Here is a 21141-nt window from a genome sequence, read left to right as displayed (position 1 = left end):
AATAATTGTTTATTTCGTTAATTAAAAACGCTAAACGTATTTTGTGCTTATTATTTTATGTGAACCGAAAACAAATTCTAGAAATGAACAGAAAAATACAATAAAAAATATGTATGCAGCTTTCTATTAAAACATTTAAAATTTATAAATGGTAATTTTAAATAAATAAGCGAAACCGGTTAGGCCCATAATCAAAAATATAAATTTTATATATCTTATGATATATTTTGCCAAGCACTTTTGGTCAAATCATCATGAACTAAATAAATATACAAAAAAACTTATATATTTTTTTAATTTTCTGGTACTTTCAGAATTCTGTGCTTTCTAATTTTATAAAGAAAAAGCAATTCTTGTAAGTCTTGTTTTTTTCCTCCGTAATACCCTTTTGCTTTTGGTAATAAAAGTTCTTGTGAGGATAATGCCAAGAATAAAACTTTGTCCATTATGCAAGTATATCATCAGTTAAAAGCATGCGTGTCGAATAATCACTTTATAAAAGCCATCATTAAACGTATATAAAATTACAACACGTAAGGAGTGTAGACATCCAAAACAGCAATAAACTTAGAACACGAAAAATTGATAAACATTGTCATGCATTAATAGCCTGATTATCTACTCGTATCTACCTCATGTCGGAGCTTATCTGTTAAACGTCGTTCCATTTTATTAATCAATGACATTTAATTAATTCATATTTAACACGCGATTTTCTTGCAGTTGCTTTATTTTATAATTTTTATATCAGCCTTGAAACGTTAGAAATCTAAATTTCAGCCCTTTGAACTTCATCGAATCGTGAAACAGCGGTGTTTTTCCGTATGACCTCCCTTTACCTGGCGTTACTTAAAGTTGGTTTTTTCAGGTTGAAACTAAAGGTTACGTAGGTAATAAAAGCGCCCCTTTGCTGTTGCGCAGAAGGGCCGGTTTTCGATTCAAATGCAGCAAAGGGTGCGTGTAGTCGATTCGATCTGGACGTGTCCTTTCTCATTAAACAATCAACAAAGGTACAGTGTAAAGGGTGCATTACGTGAGCCAACAAAGCTTTTGCATTATTGATCGCGGGAAGAGAAGCTTTGAATCGATATTGTGTCCAGTAGCGTGACATTCGCAGCTTTTGCAATAACTATCCATTTACTAGTTTACTGAACCTACCACAGGTGAGTTTAATGTGGATGAGAGTCGTTTGTTTGTATTTTTAAAATGTATAATAAATGCCTATTGTTGATTACGAGTGATGGAATTCAGCACGCAGAGAGTGAATTAAAATTCAAAGCTTTATGTAGAATTGCGGGTTTTGTTGTAGTCCAATTCTCTAATTTTATGCCACCAATATCTTTTTGTTTCTTTATTGCGTTTGCTTTTGTTTCATGTTTAGTTCGAAAGCTTTTTACTAATGAAAGAATTAGAACAACATATTACAAGCTCGTAAACTGTGTGTGGGTAAACTTTGCTTAATCGAATAATACAGACAATTCAAGTTTATTTTGGTGTGCATCGTATCTAATGGGTTTGGTAAACTACACCGTGCTTCCTGTAATTAGAATTATAATTGAATTATAGTTAATTTTAAATAGTTAAAGTGTTTCAATAATTAGGAACGCACGTAAATACAAAACAAGTACCTACTAATTAATTAAGGTTTGTCTATTATGAGCTTAGTAAATTTTTATAACCAATAAATGACAAAAAATAATAATATAATAAATAAATTATAAATTTCTAAAAAACAATATTTGGGAATTCTAGATCAAAGCATATATTCTAGACTAGTTATACCAGAGGAAAAAGAGTTTTACATATATTCTATATTTATACAGGTGCGCCAGAACTCGCGCCCCAGAGAAAAATTTCAGGTAAGATAAGATACCAGGAACATAGAAAAAATGTTTAAAACATCCCACCTGTCAAAAAAAATTTGACATTTGTTTTTTGACATTTGACATTTTTTTACGTCTATTTAATGATACTGATGATCTTGTATATGTTTTTTTACAATTATTTAGTAAAGGTGCTAATAAAAGCCACAAATAACATTAAACAGAGTGACAATTTAGGATATAACTTTCTTGTATCCTCTTCTAATAGCCTGTAGCAAAAAACTTGGAAAATTATTTTTCCAACAGAGTCAAAGTGCAAAATTTAAACTTCTAAATTTTTATAGCTAGATTTTTTTTAACATTTTTTCCATGTTCCTGCTATCTTACCTCACATGGCATTTTTCACGAGTTCTGGTGCAGCCTGTATAAGTACTTATAAATATCTATATTTTCATCCTGTAATTGAAATCATAGTTTTTTTTACATTAGATAGACACCTTATAAATCGAAACTGAATCCATTTTTTAAGTAGATGTCTCTTTAAAAAATAAGCTACTCACTGTTTTAAAGTAACTATTATAGTCAAAATTAAAAAAAACTGGTAAATAGTAAAGTAGTTACCAGAAGAAAACATCAATAACGAAACCTTTAGCTTTTGAAAAGTACACTCGTTCGTAAACACTAGGAGTATTTTTAAGCACTTATGCAATAGTTTAATTCCCTTTATTCTTTTTCTATCCTATATACTCTAAAAAAATAATAATCCACCATTTTTTTAGTTAGACAACATTTTAATTTTTTTATTCGCAATCATACAATCAGAAAGGTCAGAATTTTGAAAGCACCTAAATATTTAAGATATAAGTTTTTTTGGATAATATTTATTTAGTTAGGTGTCAGTATTCACTAAAAACCTAACTAGATTGCCCCAATTTGAGCTAGGTACATAACCTAATATTTATTTAGTTCATTATGGTTTGGCAAAAAAAAAATCTTATAAAGATGGGAGGAACTTTTCACAAGCAAAAACGTTATTTATGGGCCTAATATACAGGCTGCGCCAGAACTCGCGCCCCAGAGAAAATTTCCAAGTAAGGTAAGATAGCAGGAACATGAAAAAAATGTTTAAAAAATTCTATCTGTGAAAAAATTTTGACATTTATTTTTTGACATTTGACATTTTTTTATATCTATTTAAGGATACTGATGATCTTGTATATGTTTTTTTACAATTATTTAGTAAAAGGACAAAAATTTTGCTAATAAAAGCCACAAATAACATTGAACAGAGTTACAATTTAGGATACAGCTTCCTTGTTTCCTCTTTTAATAGCAAATAAGCTTGAAAAATTATTTTTCCAACAGTAATAAATAGAGTCAAAGTGCAAACTTTAAACCCTCATAACTTCGAAATTTTTATAGATAAAATTTTTTTAACATTTTTTCTATGTTCCTGTTATCTTACCTTTCTCTGGGGCGCGAGTTCTTGCGCACCTGTATATTTATTTAAACATCATCAAAAACTGTGAGAGATTTATCAAAAAATTTAATACAAAATTACAATAATTATTAAAAGTCTACAACATGCTAAAATTACCATTAATGATATTTATTTATAAATTTTAAACGTTTTAATTGAAAGTTGCTGTTCACAGAAAATAGTATGCACAAAATACGTTTAGCGTTTTTAACGAAATAAACAATTATTCAAACAGTGGAATATTTTTCATTATTCATTCTAAATTGGAGTTTTAAACCTTTTATTTACTGAAGCAAAAATATTTCTCTTGTTTATAAAAAAGGAAAAATATTTTCTTAGGTCCTGTTCTCTCGGGAGTGAATAAAATAATATTGCCTGAAGATGGCTATCTAAAAATAGTCGAAACATGTACATGTCTCGGCTACATGTAGCTAGTATAACAATAAACTTTATGAGAGAACAGGACCTAAGAAAATAATATCCCTTTATTATAATCAAAAATCTCTCGCAAAAATGCATCACTCATAGTTTTTCTCTTGTATTTTTAAGATCGTGATAAAGATATTTCACATCGTAACATATCATGAAAAACACTTCTTACTTAATTCAAGTCTTCATGGACAATCTTGCGATTATTGTTGCATACATTATACGCGTTAATGCTACTAATCAATAAGTTACAAAATCAAATCGTTTTGTAACTTGGCATAAGGTTAACAAGGTACAATTTTTTAACCAGCTAATTGATCGTCCTATTTCAGATGGTTGTTGAGAGTGGTAATGACGAAACCATAAACCGGCGCACAACAGGGGGTAAGGATGTGTGAGGAATCCGCATGCTTGGTACCTCCGTTGGAACAGAATCAAAATGGGCCAAACGAATCCCGACGTATGTGTCCTTTCGTATTCCCAATTTTTACTAATTCACATCCTTTCAATTACTCTGTTCACCTAAGTAGTTAATAGATTTTAATTTTAATTGAACATATTTAACCTTCTTGAGAATTTTTTTGTCAATTGTTGTCAACTGTTAAATGTCTTAAATGTTAAATTATTTTGCTATTTTTTTCTTTGAAATGAGACAACATCACCTGTTCCAGCATGCAAGCATGGACAAACTTATTGCGCGACTTAATAATTAATTCATTCCGCTATTCGTCCTCCCTGCTCCATTATTAATCAACTCTTCGACTTATTTGTTTACAATCCTAATAATAAATTATTCAGCCCTGCTCCTTGTCCGGCCTTAACCTTTCCGATTTTATCATTTCAGTGTCATCAGGCAGCACCGCAGGAACCAGCCACAATGGCGAAGCCCTTGTTGGTTTCCACGAAGACGCCTTATCACAAGCAGCTGTGGGAAAAGCCCAACTCCTCCTAGCCTTAGTCTTAGGCCTTGGCCTTGCCGCCGATTGTTCCGAACTAACCATTCTGGGCTACATCCTACCAGCTGCGGAGCTCCAACTGTGCATAGACGAGCACAAAAAAGGATGGCTGGTTTCCATCACTCTTTTGGCTCTTGCAGGAGGGTCTCTCGCGTGGGGCATCCTTGGCGACCATCTAGGCCGTCGAAGAGCTCTAATTAGTGCTCTTTCAGTCGCTGCACTTTTCTCTGCAGTTGCAACAGTGATGCCAACGTACGGAACATTTATGACAGCCCGGTAAATGTTCACAAGACTTGAGAACAAACTAGAATTTTATTGAAAGGTTTTAGGTTTTGTTCTGGATTGGGGGTTGCAGGAGCGTTTCCGTTGACGTTTAGTTATTTGTCTGAAACATGCTCGCGGGCCACTAGGACTCGATACACAGGATTGCTGTACTCGTTTTGGCCCTTGGGGGCTATTTTTACATCTTTGATCGCCCATTTAACCATGCCTACTAGCGGGGCTGAAATAGTCGAAGATAATAGAGAACATTGGAGTTCTTGGCATCGCTTTCTCATTTTGAGTATTCTTCCCACCCTTGGTTGTATTGTTGGGTTAATTTGGGCGTCTGAGTCGCCGAGGTACCTTCTGGAAGCTTCGAGAGAAGTTGAAGCTTTGGCCGTGTACCAGAGGCTCCACAGGTTGAATAAAGCACGAACCCAATATGGATTAACTGAGTTGGAGCTGCCAGGAAGGAGTGCCTACAGGGAGAGACCCATGAGCCCTTCGAGAAATCTGTTTGGACATGGTTTAGAGTCTGTAAGTATTATAACACAGAGCGACAAAAAAAAAGTCATGTCGTGACAACTTGACAAATTTTATATTATTTTGTTCGTCTCACTTTGAACTAATTTTTTTTTTTCTAATTTAAATAAATTTAAAATACTTTAACTTCAAAAAATCATTACTCAATAACTATTAGGCCGATTTCCTTCAAATAAAGACCATTCTAAAGGGATGGACTTGCCCTTTAGAATGATATGCAATTTGAAATTGAATATTGGTAAACTTTTCTTCGAACGGTGTTCGAAGAAGTTCGAAGTAAATCGAAGTAATCTAAGAAAATCTAAGAAAAACCGTACGAGTAATTTTTGTTCTTTGTCGCCATCGTGTAAAGCATCTTTTTATTAGTTAGTTAGTCTTTTTATTAGTGAAGTTAAAGTTTGCTATTCAGACATTGCGCCATGTAGGAAAAATGCATGTTAATATTACTTAAAATTGCAATTTTATAAAAGTATTTGTTTTCTTTCTTCTTTTCTTAAAAATGGTCAATTATATCTTCTTTGTTCTAATTAGAACAAACAAAAACTGTTTGTTTACTTAAAACAAACAAAGAGTATCAGCGTACTAATTAAAGCAAATAAAGAGTTTTTTTGTTCTAAAAATGACCACTGATCAATAAGCAAAAAATATTTAGAAGTTTAAGGCACTAGCCTTAAATATAAGGGCAAATCTTTTTCAAATCAACTCACTTTCTGTTCAGATTCCGACTTGTTCACTTTGTTCTAGCTTTCTGAACTTTTTTTTGAAAATGTTCTCAGCAAATGCTTCCTAATCACTTTCGAGTGATGTTGAATGCAATAAGTCATCTGATTTATTTTGTTGGTACATTCTACGATTAGCTTCAGTTAACTTGTTGGTAGTAGTTGTTGTGATAACAGTTGCACACAAAGCAACTGACTTATTGCGTTCAAAAAAAGTTCAGAAAGCTAGAACAAAGTGAACAAGTCGGAATCTGAATGGAAAGTGATTTGATTTGAAAAGGATTTGCCCTTATATTTAAGGATATTGCCTTAAACTTATAGATCCTTTTTGCTCAGTGCTTAGTGGTCATTTTTAGAACAAAGAAACTCTTTATTTGCTTTAATTTGTACGCTGGTACTCTTTGTTTGTTTTAAGTAAACAAAAAGTTTTTGTTTATTTTAATTAGAACAAAAAAGGTGCAGTTGGCCATTTTTAAGAAAAAGAAGAGTCTTAAAACAAATACTTTTATAAAAATGCAATTGTAAGTAAGATTAACATGCATTTTTCCTATATGACGCAATGCTTGAATATCAAATCTTAACTTCAAAAAATCATATCTTGAAAACCACTCGGTATATTATTTTGAAAATTTGGATTTGAACTAATAAAGAGATGCTCTACACGATGGTTATGAAGAAGAAAAAAATTACTCGTAGGGTTTTTCTTAGATTACTTCGATTTACTTCGAACTTCGCTAATATTTAATTTCAAATTGCATATCATTTTTCTTATACTTTGGAATGGTCTTTATTTGAAGGAAATCGGCCTAATAGTTACTGAGTAATGATTTTTTAAAGTTAAAGTATTTCAAATTCATTTAAATTAGAAAAAAATTATTTAGTGCATTTGATTTGTTTCACTGAGACGAACAAAATGATATATAATTTGTCAAGTGGTCACGACATGACTTTTTTTTGTCGGCCTGTATAATTTAAAAAGTCAATTTCACTCGTGTTGATTTTTCTAATAGTTTCGGGAAGCTTTTCAACGCATCTCTTCTCCAACACACTTTCGCACAACTTTACTTCTAGCAGCCTTGCACCTTATCGTGGGTTTCACCTACATGGGAATATCAAATTTTTCCACGTCCATGATTAAACAAATTAAAGATCAAGAGTATTTTGCGGAAAGAAATTATATATTTGATAGAAATTTCACAGGAGTTCTTTTCAACAGTACTTTAGAAAATGTTGAATATAAAAACACTCTTTTCAAAAATGTGACCTTCAAACATATCAACTTGAATCATGTAGAATTTCTGAATTGTACTGTTGACGAAGCCGAATTTATAAATGTGAAGTCGTCCATTACTTACTTCAAAAACTCGACCATTAAAGATTCGAGGTTTGTCGATACTGACCTCACCCATCACCATTTTCTCAATTGTACATTGAGCAATAATACTTTTATGTCATTGATATCTGATTGCATTGTCGATTTTGATTATAACATCTATTTGGATGATTTGTACGAAGACACTATAGCATGGGCAGGTTCCATGTTTCCAGCTTTGCTTTTTATGGGTTTCATCTTAGAAACTGCATCAAGACCACCCATCATTTTTACCACCATGGGTACCGCAAGTATTACATGTATTGGCATTTTCTTTTGGACGAATACTTTTGTTGTGACACTTATTGAGTTGACAGTCAAAATTATGTTAATGTGTGCTGTAAATGCAATTAATATGGTGGTAGTCGAAGGATATCCATGCCATTTAAGGTATAAAAATCACTACTGAATGGTCAGTATTTTAACATTTTTTTTCCAGATGTACCGCTCATGGTATGATGCGCAGTTTGTTCCATTTAGCGTCCCTTTGTGCCATCCCCATCTATGGTATGTTTGGTCACACAATGTTAATGTTCCCCGCTGTGATCACCATTTCTTTGACTTTTGGGGCCGCTTTATTGTCCTTGAAGATACAAGACAACAGTAAAGTTCTTTTGTAATATTTTTTGCCCGATCTGTTTGTAGATTGTGTCTGTGATATTATTTTTAAAACGATAATCACCTTGTATTAAAGTGTTTAGATGAGATAGATGCGTCAATTATAATACGCTTTTATTTTCTAAACAGTTAGTTTTTTTCATAAAGTTCAAGCTATTGCATATCAATCCATGTATGCCTGATGCATAGGAAACAAGTCAAATTATAATTCTTGGAACCCTTTTTACATAATGAAAGATTAAAAGATCGTATATTGTCCTCATGGTTAGTGAAAATATTACCAATATTGTAATTTATTTTTAATTGTTGAAGAAATAAATCCCGCTTAAAAATTCACTGTTTTCTTAAATGTTATTTCATCTCCCACACAAGGAAATTGAATTTTAATGTCATCTTTAATACTAACATAAAATTGCACAAAAATAGTCCATTCTTCCTAATTTGAATGTTTTTATGAGATTTTCAAAAAAAATTGTTCAAAAGAATTACAAGTAAATAAAATAACTGGTATTTTTTATTCCTCAAATCACTTACATTATGAATGGAAGAAATTTCACAAAAATTTTTCTCTTTAAACACTGATCGAACAAAATATAAAAATATTCTTTTCTGAGGATTTTTTTTATTTCATAGACGTACTAGCAACCAGTAAAACTACTCTCTAGCATGCGCATTGTACCAATTTCAAATTCTAACAGCTGATTATTTTGTTTGCAATTCTTATCGCATTTGAAACTTGTTTATCCCACTATAACTTTTAGTGTCTTGAATTTTTGAACACCTTGCAATTGTATTAGCTACCAATATACAAAGAAAATGGTGATAAAGTTCGATTTAATTGCTGCGGCATGTGAAAATATGGGCATAGGAAAGAACAATGATCTTCCTTGGCGCCTCAAGTAAGTAAAAAATGGTAAAAATTCTTAATTATCTTGTTTACTGAGGATAAAGCTTTGTGATATAGCAAATATTACGTTTCTAATTGATCTGAATGTTTAAGGTCCGAATTGGCTTATTTTTCCCAAATGACCACACAAACAAGTGATGCGAATAAAAAAAATGTTGTGCTCATGGGGCGCAAAACATGGGATGCAATTCCTCCCAAATTTAAACCTTTAAACCAAAGATATAATTTTATTATGTCACGTGCAGGTGTTAATCTTGAGGGCTATAAAGATTGTTTCAGTTTCAAGAGTTTGGATGAAGTTATAAGCAAACTTCAAGATGAGAAATTTAAACAACAGTATGAAAATGTGTGGGTAATTGGGGGAAGTTACATATACGAGGTTTAAATATTTTCATTTTATACAACTTTAAATGTAAAATAGTCTTTTAGGCAACCATGAATTCGAAATACTTCCATCGCTTGTATTTAACAAAAGTTCTCAAAACTTTTGACTGTGATACTTTCTTTCCAAAAATGAAAGACAACTTAGTCAAAGTTAGGTATTTATAACAAAAGAATACTTCATTTCTATCATTAATTAATTTTGTGTTTTAGTGACCCAAGGGTCCCTGAGAAAATCCAAGAAGAAAATGGAATTCAGTTCGTGTATCATGTATACGAAAATCCTGACTTTAATAAGGCTTAAAAATATACTTGTACTTTGCGTACTGCTAATGTTTTGTATGATTAAAATTAAGGCACTTTGAGTAAAAGAATATTAAAAAGTAATTTATTTATTTTAACCATTTTTGAAATCAAAATAATGAAATTAAACTTCAGTCATAAATATAATACATAATTTAAAAATAATTTCTTTAAATATCTTATATACATTTTTACAAACTTAAAATTTCTAAAAATTTATTAACATGATATTTTGAGACCTATCGGTCTATAAAATATAAGCTTAACATTAGATAACAGCTCTAGTTACTTTTCTCCATTACATGGATATTTAATACATCACAACATTCATGCAAATACGTGCTTTTCAAGTATATTAATTCAGCAACGACTAATTTTTTCAGTCTAAATTGCAACAAATTTTATCACACATGCATTTACCAATATTTTAACCTTAAATAAACCGTCCAACTAAATCTAAACTAACTAAAAAGTTACTCCTCTAGCTATATAGCCCCTGTCATTGATTCTTGCGGAAGTTGGTGTTTCTTATAGTGAGTACTGATCGTCCTCTGACTCACGTTAGCAGCCTGATTAGACCAATCACCTGTTTGTACCACCGTTCTATAGAATTTCGATGTGGTTTTATTGAAAATTGGAAGCAATTCGTTTGCTTCATTCGATAACGCCTAAAAACACAAAACTTCGTTATGCAAATCATCAAATGTGTTTATTCATTACTTTTAAATATATAACGGCATCGGTTCCATCACCTTCACAAGACAACAAAACAAGGTCTCCGTGGAAATAACGAGCATATAATCTCGAAATGGGCAAACCATAACCGTAACCGGCTAGTGGAACTGTATGTGCGTCCGATTTGCTGGGCTGGGGGGCTGTCGAGTACATGTATTTGAACAGGTGCTCCGTGGTGGATCGGGCGATACCCCCTCCTCGGTCCGACATCTGTGTCAACAGTAATTTTGCATCAAAACGATTGCTTCAACTTGCTACATTACACGTCCGAAAATAAAATTAACTAAAATAAAACCAAACCTTAAGCGAAATGTCTTCTTTCCCCTTGGCTATAGTGACCGTGATTGGTGGATACTTGTCATTAGACACGTGATACTCCATAACCGCTCTCATTGCATTCTTGAACAGCTCAAACAACATGTGGTAAAGATGTGACGGTACATAAACGATATTAATTCGTCCTTCTTGTTGCAATTCTGGAAAGATATGTTAAATATCTTCAACAAGTCGTTGTTTGGAATGTTACCATTATGTTGTGATTGATTGATGATTAAGTCTGGCGAAGCTAAATAATATTGATCACACAGAAACCGTGCGTTTTCGTAGGCGTCTTTAATAACACTTACGATGTCACACTGAGGATCGATACAGCCAATGTATTTGCTTTGGTTGGGCCCAGGTGCATTTTCCAATTGTCCCCCGAATAGAAGTGCTTAAATTCCAATAATCAAACTAAATTTAATTCTCTCCACACACTTACTGTGTTGATTGATCAACATTCGAATCGATATCCTTGACATATAGAACCGATCCAAAAAATACTGTATACTGTGCTCTGTTTGGTGATCGACATCGTGGGACTCTTTCAATTCGAGTACCCCTTGAGCCATCGTTTCAACCACGTCGGCATGTCGATTCCGGATTTTCACTAAACTATCACAGAAGTAATTGAGGGTCTCATGGTTGATTTCCTTCTTTTCGAATTCGATTATTTCTTGAAAACTACGAATGTACCAATCGTTGACGGCCACCACTGAGGGCATCCGGAGGAGATTTTCAGGCAGGAGGGCGATCTCTTTCATGATGTTGGCCAAACGGACTGGCAATTCTTTTCGCAAGAAGATAAAGGATTTTTGTTCAGATGCATTCAAACCTAAAAAAAACAATAAATTGTTTTAATTGAGCCATCAAACGACACTTTCAACAATAAAATAAATATCTTTTTAAATGATAGCTTTATTATACTTGTTTATTTATAGTTTGGAGAGTAATTTGGCTGTGAAATTATTTTGTCCAAATGAACTAGTTTTAAACACCTGCTGAAAATAATTTGGCAGAGGGTCCCCATTTTCTGAGTTTTTTTAGCGGAATTTATTTCAAGGAGAAACAAGGATCCCTCGTGGAAGCTTACTTAAGGATTTAAACAATTTTGTTGTTTCTAGATTAACCTTGACGAAATATGTATTTCTAGTTCCTGGATATACATAGTCTGCCAAATAATTTACAGGTCATTAGCTTAGAACTTCATCCTTATCTTTTAAAAATTTTGCTACAAATTTTACTACTTCTATCTTTTATCTTCTGTAATAATGCAAAAAAACAACTTAGAAAGTTGAGTTGAAGCAGTGACAGATAAAATTTAAGTTTATTTAGTACGCATTTTTTTGCAAATAATTTGTCCAGTCCAAGTTTTTCCTCTTCTAAGTGTTGCTTTATTATTCGGAACAAATATAAAACTGCCAAGTGTAAGAAAAAATTCATCTATAATAATATTTATCGCGGTATCAATGGTTCGATATACTGATATGTCAGTATGAAACAAGCAAAATCCATTTTCATTAAAGTTTTCACCTTTACACTATTTTTATGCAAAAAACAGATATCCAGATAAACTTGTTATAATACATATTACTCAGCAAAATTCTTAATTTAGTTGTTTATTATTTAAATTTGTTTATTATTTAAATTAGGCAAATTATACACTGCTCAACAGTTGAAGGGATATTGGAAAGTAATTTATTTATTATTTTTTAATTCAATGTAGGTATATTAATAAAAAGAAACAGTTAAAATAAATAAATTTCTACCCATTCGCAGTCAAAATTGAGAACTGAAGAAAATAATCAGTGTAAAAACACCACTACAATTAAAATGAAAAGAAAAAGGGCATATAAAATATAATAAAATAAAACGAAAAAACAAATTTCGAAATCGTGTTTATTAATCAGTATGTATTGCTATTCTTTTAACTACGGATACCTATGCAGGTGCGCCAGAACTCGCGCCCCAGAGAAAATTTTTAAGTAAATAATAAGATTTAAGTAAGATACCAGGAACATGGAAAAAATGTTTAAAAAATTCTATCTGTCAAAAAAATTTGATATTTATTTTTTGACATTTGACATTTTTTATGTCTATTTAATGATACTGATGACCTTGTATATGTTTTTTTTACAATTATTTTATAAAAACACAAAAAATTTGCCAATAAAAGGCACAAATAACATTGAACAGAGTTACAATTTAGGATATATCTTCCTTGTTTCCTCTTTTAATAACCTATAGCAAAAAAACTTGGAAAATTATTTTTCCAACAGAAATAAATAGAGTCAAAGTGCAAAATATAAACCCTCATAACTTCGAAATTTTTATAGATAAAATTTTTTTAACATTTTTTTCATGTTCTTGGTATCTTACCTTATATGGCATTTTTCTCTAAGGCGCGAGTTCTGACGCACCCTGTATGTAGTTCTCCGTACTTTTAACATACATTTTAATTTCAAATTTCCGAAAAACAGTTAATATCCACTTTAGTTGTTGAGCCGTGTATTTTGAAGATAACTGTTTAAGAAAAAATGATGACACAAAGAGTTATTTTGTGTAATCAATCACATACAGTTTTTGCAAACCGTTTTTGAATGAGCTATAAAAATCAGAGAGCTTTCAAAACTTTAATTTTAATGAAGATAAACTTCAAATGGTTATTTATTCGACGAGTTTGAGTGTAAATTGGCCGCTTTATTTCACGATTTTATCATCCACGAGGGGAATAAACCGATTTACACGAAGACGAGTTGAATACATAATTTTATTCTTCGAATTAGACTCAACAAGGTTTAAATTTGCTTTAAATGTGTTAAAAATAATGTGACACAGTTGTCAACACTTTCTTACATAGGAAAAAAAAACGTAAATTTTGACAGTGTCGAAGAATAAAACAATATTCAACTCGAAATAATGGCCATTATTTATTTGGATAAATTATGTGACACGCCTTTGGTCTTTCTCATACAATTGTAGACACGAAATTTTGGACATGAAATTTATGTCAGTCCAAAAAATGTCAATGTAAGCCACGCTTTATTGCCATTACGATTGACGTTTGAAATTAAAGTTCAAAGTTTTAGTTGAAACAATAATGCCATGTTTTTATATAATTTCAATAATTTTTTTTGATTTGATGTCATTTTTTCTCCAGGTGTCAGACAAACCGAAAGTGAGGTTATTTGCATAAGGCCCGTTTTACATTTTTATGTTAGTCGAATGACAAATCGTCCGAATTCCGTGTCCGCAATTGTATCTTGAATAATAGAAGAATTGTCAATTTTTAATTTATTTGCTGGTAGAGGTGGTGTGAATCAAGAACATGACATGAGCTCCGTATGTTTTTGCCATTTCATAGCTTTTGACATTTTGGTACTAAAGTCAAAAATTAAAACTACCCCCTGACAGTTATAATGATAAATAATAAAAATACAGATTATACCTACTATTTCCTTCTGGTTCTATCTAATTTGCTTAAAAAAATAATAATTTTTAGTAACAAATTAAGAAATTTAACATTATTATTCCTCACAAATCATTCTGCGCAAAAAGTTCAAGTAAGCCAAGAACTCATTATTCATTACACCGTAATAAAAATTTAATTATCGTTTTATTTTAAGTGGAGCGATTTTTTTAGGACTTTGATCAGTCGTGCCTCTAAATATTTGGCAAAAGCTCCCAAAAACCTTTGCACTGTTGACGTGTGTAATTTACGTTTTAATCTAATAATAGGTAAAAATTGTGATTGAAGCTCACAAATAGTTCATTCATGCGAATCCAACATTTTCTGGATATAATATTTTGTACTCATATTTTCTTTAGTATGCATAAAAAACATTGAATTGACATACAAGGTTATGGTCAATGTTAATGACTTTTTATACGACGATTTTATTTTTATTGAGGTATTGGAAATGCTCCAAAAATGCACGTAACTGCATAGAAAAATTCTGGAAATTTGGAAATTGCAAAGCGGAAATGAGGGAACAGTTATAAAAAACGAGGCCAAATTGATGAAACATTTTAATAAGCACAATAAAAAGTATTGTTATTGTTGTTACAAAATTAGGCAAGGCTTACAACATTTTTCCTCTAGTATGATAATCCATGCATACATTTTCACTTATAAGGTTTCCAGTTTTCTAGAAGGTTTAAATATGGTCATCGGATTAACCTTGTGTCAATTTATATACGCGGTATTTTGCAAGACATATAATCAACAAATTACTAAAACAAAACATGACATGATAAACCTTATCTCCTTTAAACGTTGAAATAAAATAAAAAACAAAGCAATAACGAGGCCAAAGTACAACACATGACGGGATCTCCTCCGGCTTTGTGTTTATTTCTGTTTGCAGTCGCTTACGTATGAGTACAAAGTCCATTGCTATTTGTTGACTGAGTTTAATGTTGTCTGTTTCTAAGGTCCCCCTCACCAACACAGGATGACTGGTTTGTTGTTATGCAAAAAATGATTGTGAGCTCGATTAAATGGTAGTGGGATGACAAAATTTCATCTGGTTTATTCCGGATCATTTTAAGAATAACCATAGAGCAGAAATAATAAAAATTGCTCCACTTTCCGGTTTGTATTTTATTTTAATATTACTTAACTGAAACCTAAATTGCATAAAAAATTGTGAATCTATCTAAATTATCTAATCAATAATCGCAATAATTATCGTAGGTTGTATTTTTGAAGTTAAGTGTTTTCTACGCTTTATTATTACCGAAAATGTTTGTTTATGATAGTGCTACGTTATCATCTAGACTGAATTAATTACCTTAAACTGCTTGATTTTTCAAGTATTTCTCTATTGGTCGATGTGATTTAATTTTAAGATACAAGTCACATTTAAAGTTTTTCCATAAATAAAGTAATCTACTAAAACTAGAACATTCAATTAACAAATTTTTCAATAACAGTTAGATAAAAATGGTGGAGGTGCCGGTTTACAACTGAAATCAAAGGTCCTTTTAACATAAGAAGAATATACACATGTACAACAATTGTTAAAAATGATTTAAAAATATTTCTTTAGTCTAAGTTCACAACTTTCTTTTGTATCACATAACAAAAAACGTCAAAGGTCAATATGCAAACTGAAAACAACACCTTATGAATAAAATATTTGCTAAAATTGACAAAATTCGACGCTGAAAAAACGTCTTTATTATGAAAAGAGAAAATGGCGTGCATAATTATCATAATTTACAAAAACATTTTTATCTTAAATAACATTCTTATCACATTTAGGATGTTTAGAGCTTCTAGACAATAAGTTGAAATAATATTTGTTCCTCTCGCAGTAGAGATTAAATATTTACAAAACAATCGTAACAGTTCTACGAAACAAGATATTCTAGAACAACAAACACCTTGAAAAAAATGTTGTAATGACTACATAAACAAATTGGTTCCCATTTTCGAGTTTTTTTTACTTTCCAATTAAATATGCTGTAAACAAATAATATAAAAAGAACTGCATATCACGTCGTTTGTATTTTTAAATGGATGTAAAAAAATTATAAATAGTTATTTTTGTGCTGAAAAATCAAGTTTGTTTTTTGTCAAAAATTTAAATTAAATTATAATTCACTGTATCCGGCCAATCACAATACAAATTCAAAAATCACTGTTGCGTTGAACTTGTGATACCGTGCGATCAAATAAAAAATAAATTAGAGTAGGGATCGATTAAATTCTACAGTTGGCAACACATTGGCTGGGAATCTGGGCTGGCAATTTTTCACACAAACTGAAAGTGAAAATGACCATACACCATTTTGCTCTGTTACAGCAATAAACATTTTCTGCTCTAAAATGAACATTATTTCACTCAAAAGGAATAAAACGCAACTTTGTCAAAGTTTTCGCTGACATTTGATGTCAAAAAACAGGATTGCCATTTGAAGGACTTTAATCACCGCCTACTCTATTTTTTTTTAATCGCACGGTATTTTAAATTAACTGTCATTAATTCTTTTTGTGGCTGAAAATCAATTCGTGTGACAGTGAAGTGTCAAAATTATCAAATTTGAGTCTAATTTGTTTCTTTAATGGGTGTAGAAAAAGCATATCTAGTATCACATTCGCGACTATGGACACTATTCATTCAGATAATTTTACATCATCTTTGTGAATAATGGCTGCCATAATTGCTCATATAATAATATACTGTAAACACCTGAACGAGAAATCAAACGTTTTGGTGAATTTCCGTTAAGTCAATACATTTTCTTTATTTATTCATTTTGTTTGATAAAATCGTTGGCACACATTAGCGATAAAATAATGTTTATGCTTGTCAATAAAATATGACACAATTTAATTTCAATTGTACTCGTCTGATAAGAATGAAAAATACATATAGTGGCAGTGGGAATTCTAGAAACACAAAGTTTACTGTAGGGTTCCGAACAATGTTCAATTGCTCTTATCAAATTGCATGTTGTATCATAAAAAGAAAACATTTATTTGTTATAAAAAAATAGATACAGAGTACTATGTTGTTACAAAAATTTACTCGTACTAGAAAATTGCAATACATATTTTTACCCATACCAGAAGTCGATCGACCAAATAGTCTTTTTAAAACTGGAGTTCGCTAAAAAGCTAAAACACTAAAAACAGAACATTAAAATCTTATCTTATATTAAAATCTCAATTTATTTATTTTTTTGATTTTACGCTGCAACTCCTCGAACTTTATTCAACATTTTGGAACAATACAGGGTGATTCTTAAGTAGACCGACAAAATTTTATCCTTGGTAGTATCAAATGAGAACATGCTGGAAAAAATATTCAAAAAATTCTTTGTTTAACCGTTCTCCAAATAAAATTTATTAAAGTTATTTTCCAGGTAAAGCGTACGCCACTGATGTGTTCGTAAATACAGTGCGATCAAAAAGTCTTTCTATCAAGTAGGCGTCCTAGTTGAGGACGTATGTTGCATGGCAGTTCGTATGTTATCTAGATGTCAAAAAATTATTTTATAAAAATTAAAATATTGAGCTAATTGAATTATTCTATGAAACGTCTTAAAACAAACTAAAATAAGATTTTGTTGGTGTTTATTCATAAAAATCGTTTACCACGGTTTCCTGTCATAATTTACATAAAAAATATTTTGACATTTCTCATTTGTCATTGTGACATTTCTTCCACAGACATACGTTTTAAATTTCTACGCTTGCTTGATAGACAGACTTTTTGATCGCACAGGTAGTGGAAACCATGGTATCAAAATGTACTTGATCATTGCAACAATTCATAAACGCCGTAAGTGGCACGGATCAAGGGGGTTCTGCCCCTAAAAAATATCATCGTAAAAAGGGTACAGATTATTTCCATTTATCCTTCGAAAGCTGTGACAAAATTTTGTCGGTCTATTTAAGAATCACCCTGTATAATAAATTCTAGTGTCACACTTATAAATATTATTCTAAATCGTAATCTAATAAAGACCAGCTTAAAATGATCAATAGGACTGAAAACGTACGACATAAGTCATAACCTTTATCACATACTCGTAATTCCGTGAGTATTTCGTACAAACATCAAATTTACGTCAAAATTAAATGTATCAGAATTCGACCCAGAGAAAAATTTCAAGTAAGTTAAAATATCTCAGGAATATGGAAAAAATGTTTAAAAAATTCTGTCAATTTTTTTTTACATTTTACACTTTTTTATGTCTATTTAATGATACTGGTGATCTTGTGTATGTTTTTTATTTTATAATCATTTAGTAAAGGTACAAAAAAAAATTACCAATAAATGCCACAAATAACAGAGTTACAATTTAGAATACAGCTTCCTTGTTTCCTCTTCTAAGTCTGTAGCAAAAAAACTTAAAAAATTATTTTTCCAACAGAAATAAATAGAATCAAAGTGCAAAATTTAAACTCTCATAACTTCGAAATTTTTATAGACAGAATTTTTTTAACAGTTTTTCATGTTCCTTGTATCTTATCTTACATGGCATTTTTCTCTGGGACGTGAGTTCTGGCGCAGCTTGTATATTCTTTTACACAAGTAAAGAAACAAGCTTGACTTGTATTTTTATTGATCAACAGTCAACGATTTCTTATCGAAATGACTTACACAACAGTTCGCCATAGGTCAAAATGCGTTCTACATAAAAATAAAATCATATTTTTTACATTATATCAAAGCAACACATAATAACATCATCAAATATGTTACTAAAATAGTACATAATCTACTATTTTTTATTCATAATTAAGTAATTTGTTTGAATATATGTATGCCATGTCACTTCGTTTCGGCTTTATAATAATTATCTGTTTCGAATTCAATTAATTACAACACTAGATGAGATTTTGACAAAAAGAAAGTGCTGTTATTGCTATTATAACATTTATGCTTAGAATTACCATTAATAATAATTATAATATAAGAGTAAATTATTAAATTTAAAAAAGTACAAAAGAGCATAAGTTGATGATAAATTGTCAGGGATTTTACAAACTGGAAAATAACATTAAACAAACTTGTACTTGAGTTCTAACAGGTCGTAACTACCACAACATATTGCTTTTTGTGGCATCGTACAGATTTTACTCATCATTCCTATTTATAAATAAAACAATACCAAACGCGCAGTAAAATTTCACTTTATTTTAAAATAAAATAGAATTAATTCTTCCATATTAAAAATTAAAAGGCAAAAAATAAAAAGCCCTGAAACGATTTATTTTTTTATTTTTGAGTAAAATTAATTTATAATAAAAGGATTCCATGAGTGGGTACAAAGTGCAAGTTTATGTGGTTCAAGGGAGGTACAGGGAATAGTTTTTTTCACAAAAAAGTGAAGCAAATTTGTTTTAATGTTGTGATCGAGGAAGCTTCACTTCCACGATCACTTTTACTTTTTTAGAAAAATTTTTAAAATGTTATTGCAATCTTCATAAATTTATATGCATTTTGTTATTAACAATCTAGACTGAAGATGGGATTAGTTAGTGCCCGAAACATGTTTCAACACTTTTTGTGCAAGAAGATACTTTATTCCCTGCACCTCCCTTAATATTAATTTGCTTTGTAGGTATTTTGAATACCGAAAAAGAAACCAAAAACGAATCTCGTACAGTTGGAGACAAAATACTTTGGTCGTCACTTTTCTGACAGTTTAATGTAATTCAAGCTTTAACGTTAAAATGAATGACAATTTCAAATTAATGACAACTATTATATTCCTATCAAAAATATGTACATACAACTTGTCAACTATGATTGACAGGTGCTAAAAATAAAGTTTACAGTCCTAAAGCATGCTTTACAATTTGATGTCACTCAAGTGACATTGATGACCAAAGTATTTTGTCTCCAACTGTACATACATTTTTTTTATTCTCATTTTTTTTAAAATCGTATATTGGATATTAATTATGATGAAACAGTCACGTTTAATTAGTATAATAACCAATCATTAGATAGATGAATTAATACCAATTATTTTTATAAAATAAAGACACTTTTCATATTAACGGTTGTTTTTTACCAGCAGGAGAAATGTCCTTGATCGCAGGACTGCAGATCATTGACCGTATCCACAGCCTACTTAGTAAAAAAACAATCGTTCTCTCGAAAGATCTTCGTTTATATATATCTGTTTAAAAAGAATCAGATTCTTGAAATAAAAAGAGAAATGAACACGTGCTACGCCTCCGCCTACACTTTCCACCGGGAAAATCGAAAATTGATTTTCCTGCCAACCACAATAAGACAATCCCTATCCTAGTTAACAAACGAAAATCGAAGTTACTTAACCTTAAACAACTAGATCTAGTTTAAAAATAGGGCATTTAAAATAAACCCCGCTCCCTATGCTATAAAACTTACCAAAATCTATAAATTTCTTGATAGATAAAGGCGACGGGTTGAATTGGGAGTAAAAATCCAGCATTTTTGCAATGCTTTGACATGCCCTCGCTGTCAGTTTCATTCTCGCTTAAAAACTCGTGTGATTTTATTCAGAAGTTATCTCACAGCACTTGAATCACACTATCTCATAACAAAACTGAAATGACCTTGTCGGTGTGATATTTTATATACTGTTTGCGATGAGAATATAGCAAAGTTTCTATCACTTCGATATTTTGCAAAATTTTGACACATTCAGCGCCATCTTGTAATCGAAAGTCGAAAAAACCTGGCGGAAAAGTTCAAATTAATCTATTTGCTGTAATAAATCAACAATAGTAAATACATGAGTAAACACATATCAAATCAGCATAAAACAATGAGAAGCATAACCTTT

The 21141-nt window shown here is 31.0% G+C and overlaps 3 protein-coding genes across 5 annotated transcripts in view; 2 read left to right on the top strand and 1 right to left on the bottom strand.

The window, feature by feature from the left end:
- LOC123011628 (synaptic vesicle glycoprotein 2B-like) overlaps positions 1 to 8537 on the top strand; it is a 57839-nt gene extending 49302 nt beyond the window's left edge. Inside the window, exons 1-7 of one of the 3 annotated variants that reach the window (XM_044409164.1) lie at positions 42 to 151; positions 869 to 1163; positions 4065 to 4116; positions 4577 to 4964; positions 5018 to 5486; positions 7222 to 7973; positions 8023 to 8537. In XM_044409164.1, coding sequence (XP_044265099.1) covers positions 4065 to 4116; positions 4577 to 4964; positions 5018 to 5486; positions 7222 to 7973; positions 8023 to 8203 — 1842 coding nt within the window. In that variant the 5' untranslated portion in view covers positions 42 to 151; positions 869 to 1163 and the 3' untranslated portion in view covers positions 8204 to 8537. Of the gene's footprint in view, positions 1 to 41; positions 152 to 868; positions 1164 to 4064; positions 4193 to 4576; positions 4965 to 5017; positions 5487 to 7221; positions 7974 to 8022 lie in introns of those variants that run through there. The other 2 variants (XM_044409163.1, XM_044409162.1) reach the window with 2 other exon arrangements.
- A 354-nt stretch (positions 8538 to 8891) lies between these two features.
- LOC123011020 (dihydrofolate reductase) lies at positions 8892 to 9876 on the top strand. The gene is made up of 4 exons (XM_044408266.1): positions 8892 to 9100; positions 9202 to 9487; positions 9538 to 9647; positions 9703 to 9876. The coding sequence occupies exons 1-4, from the start codon at positions 9018 to 9020 to the stop codon at positions 9791 to 9793; spliced, it is 570 nt and encodes a 189-aa protein (XP_044264201.1). The 5' UTR covers positions 8892 to 9017; the 3' UTR covers positions 9794 to 9876.
- Positions 9877 to 9921: 45 nt separating this feature from the next.
- Positions 9922 to 20981, bottom strand: LOC123011016 (pyruvate dehydrogenase (acetyl-transferring) kinase, mitochondrial). The gene is made up of 6 exons (XM_044408263.1): positions 20724 to 20981; positions 11288 to 11680; positions 11054 to 11239; positions 10828 to 11003; positions 10513 to 10737; positions 9922 to 10460 (listed from the first exon to the last, which is right to left on the bottom strand). Exons 1-6 carry the CDS (start codon positions 20824 to 20826, stop codon positions 10278 to 10280), a joined length of 1266 nt encoding a protein of 421 aa, XP_044264198.1. The 5' UTR covers positions 20827 to 20981; the 3' UTR covers positions 9922 to 10277.
- Positions 20982 to 21141: the final 160 nt, after the last annotated feature.

This window comes from Tribolium madens, unplaced genomic scaffold (assembly GCF_015345945.1).
Source record: "Tribolium madens isolate multiple individuals breed KSU strain unplaced genomic scaffold, Tmad_KSU_1.1 Scaffold_91;HRSCAF=231;Tcas5.2_LG7, whole genome shotgun sequence".
NCBI classification, from domain to species: Eukaryota; Metazoa; Arthropoda; class Insecta; order Coleoptera; family Tenebrionidae; genus Tribolium; species Tribolium madens.
This window is presented reverse-complemented; position numbering and strand designations above follow the sequence as displayed.

Excerpts from the sequence above, each read along its gene's own strand:
- LOC123011020 (XM_044408266.1), top strand. The coding sequence starts at position 9,018 with ATGGTGATAAAGTTCGATTTAATTGCTGCGGCATGTGAAAATATGGGC. Across the intron at positions 9,101-9,201 it reads GATCTTCCTTGGCGCCTCAA|GTCCGAATTGGCTTATTTTT; the intron begins GTAAGTAAAAAA and ends TGAATGTTTAAG. Across the intron at positions 9,648-9,702 it reads GACAACTTAGTCAAAGTTAG|TGACCCAAGGGTCCCTGAGA; the intron begins GTATTTATAACA and ends TTTGTGTTTTAG.
- LOC123011016 (XM_044408263.1), bottom strand. The coding sequence starts at position 20,826 with ATGAAACTGACAGCGAGGGCATGTCAAAGCATTGCAAAAATGCTGGAT. Across the intron at positions 11,681-20,723 it reads CAAGAAATTTATAGATTTTG|GTTTGAATGCATCTGAACAA; the intron begins GTAAGTTTTATA and ends TGTTTTTTTTAG. Across the intron at positions 10,738-10,827 it reads AAGAAGACATTTCGCTTAAG|ATGTCGGACCGAGGAGGGGG; the intron begins GTTTGGTTTTAT and ends CTGTTGACACAG.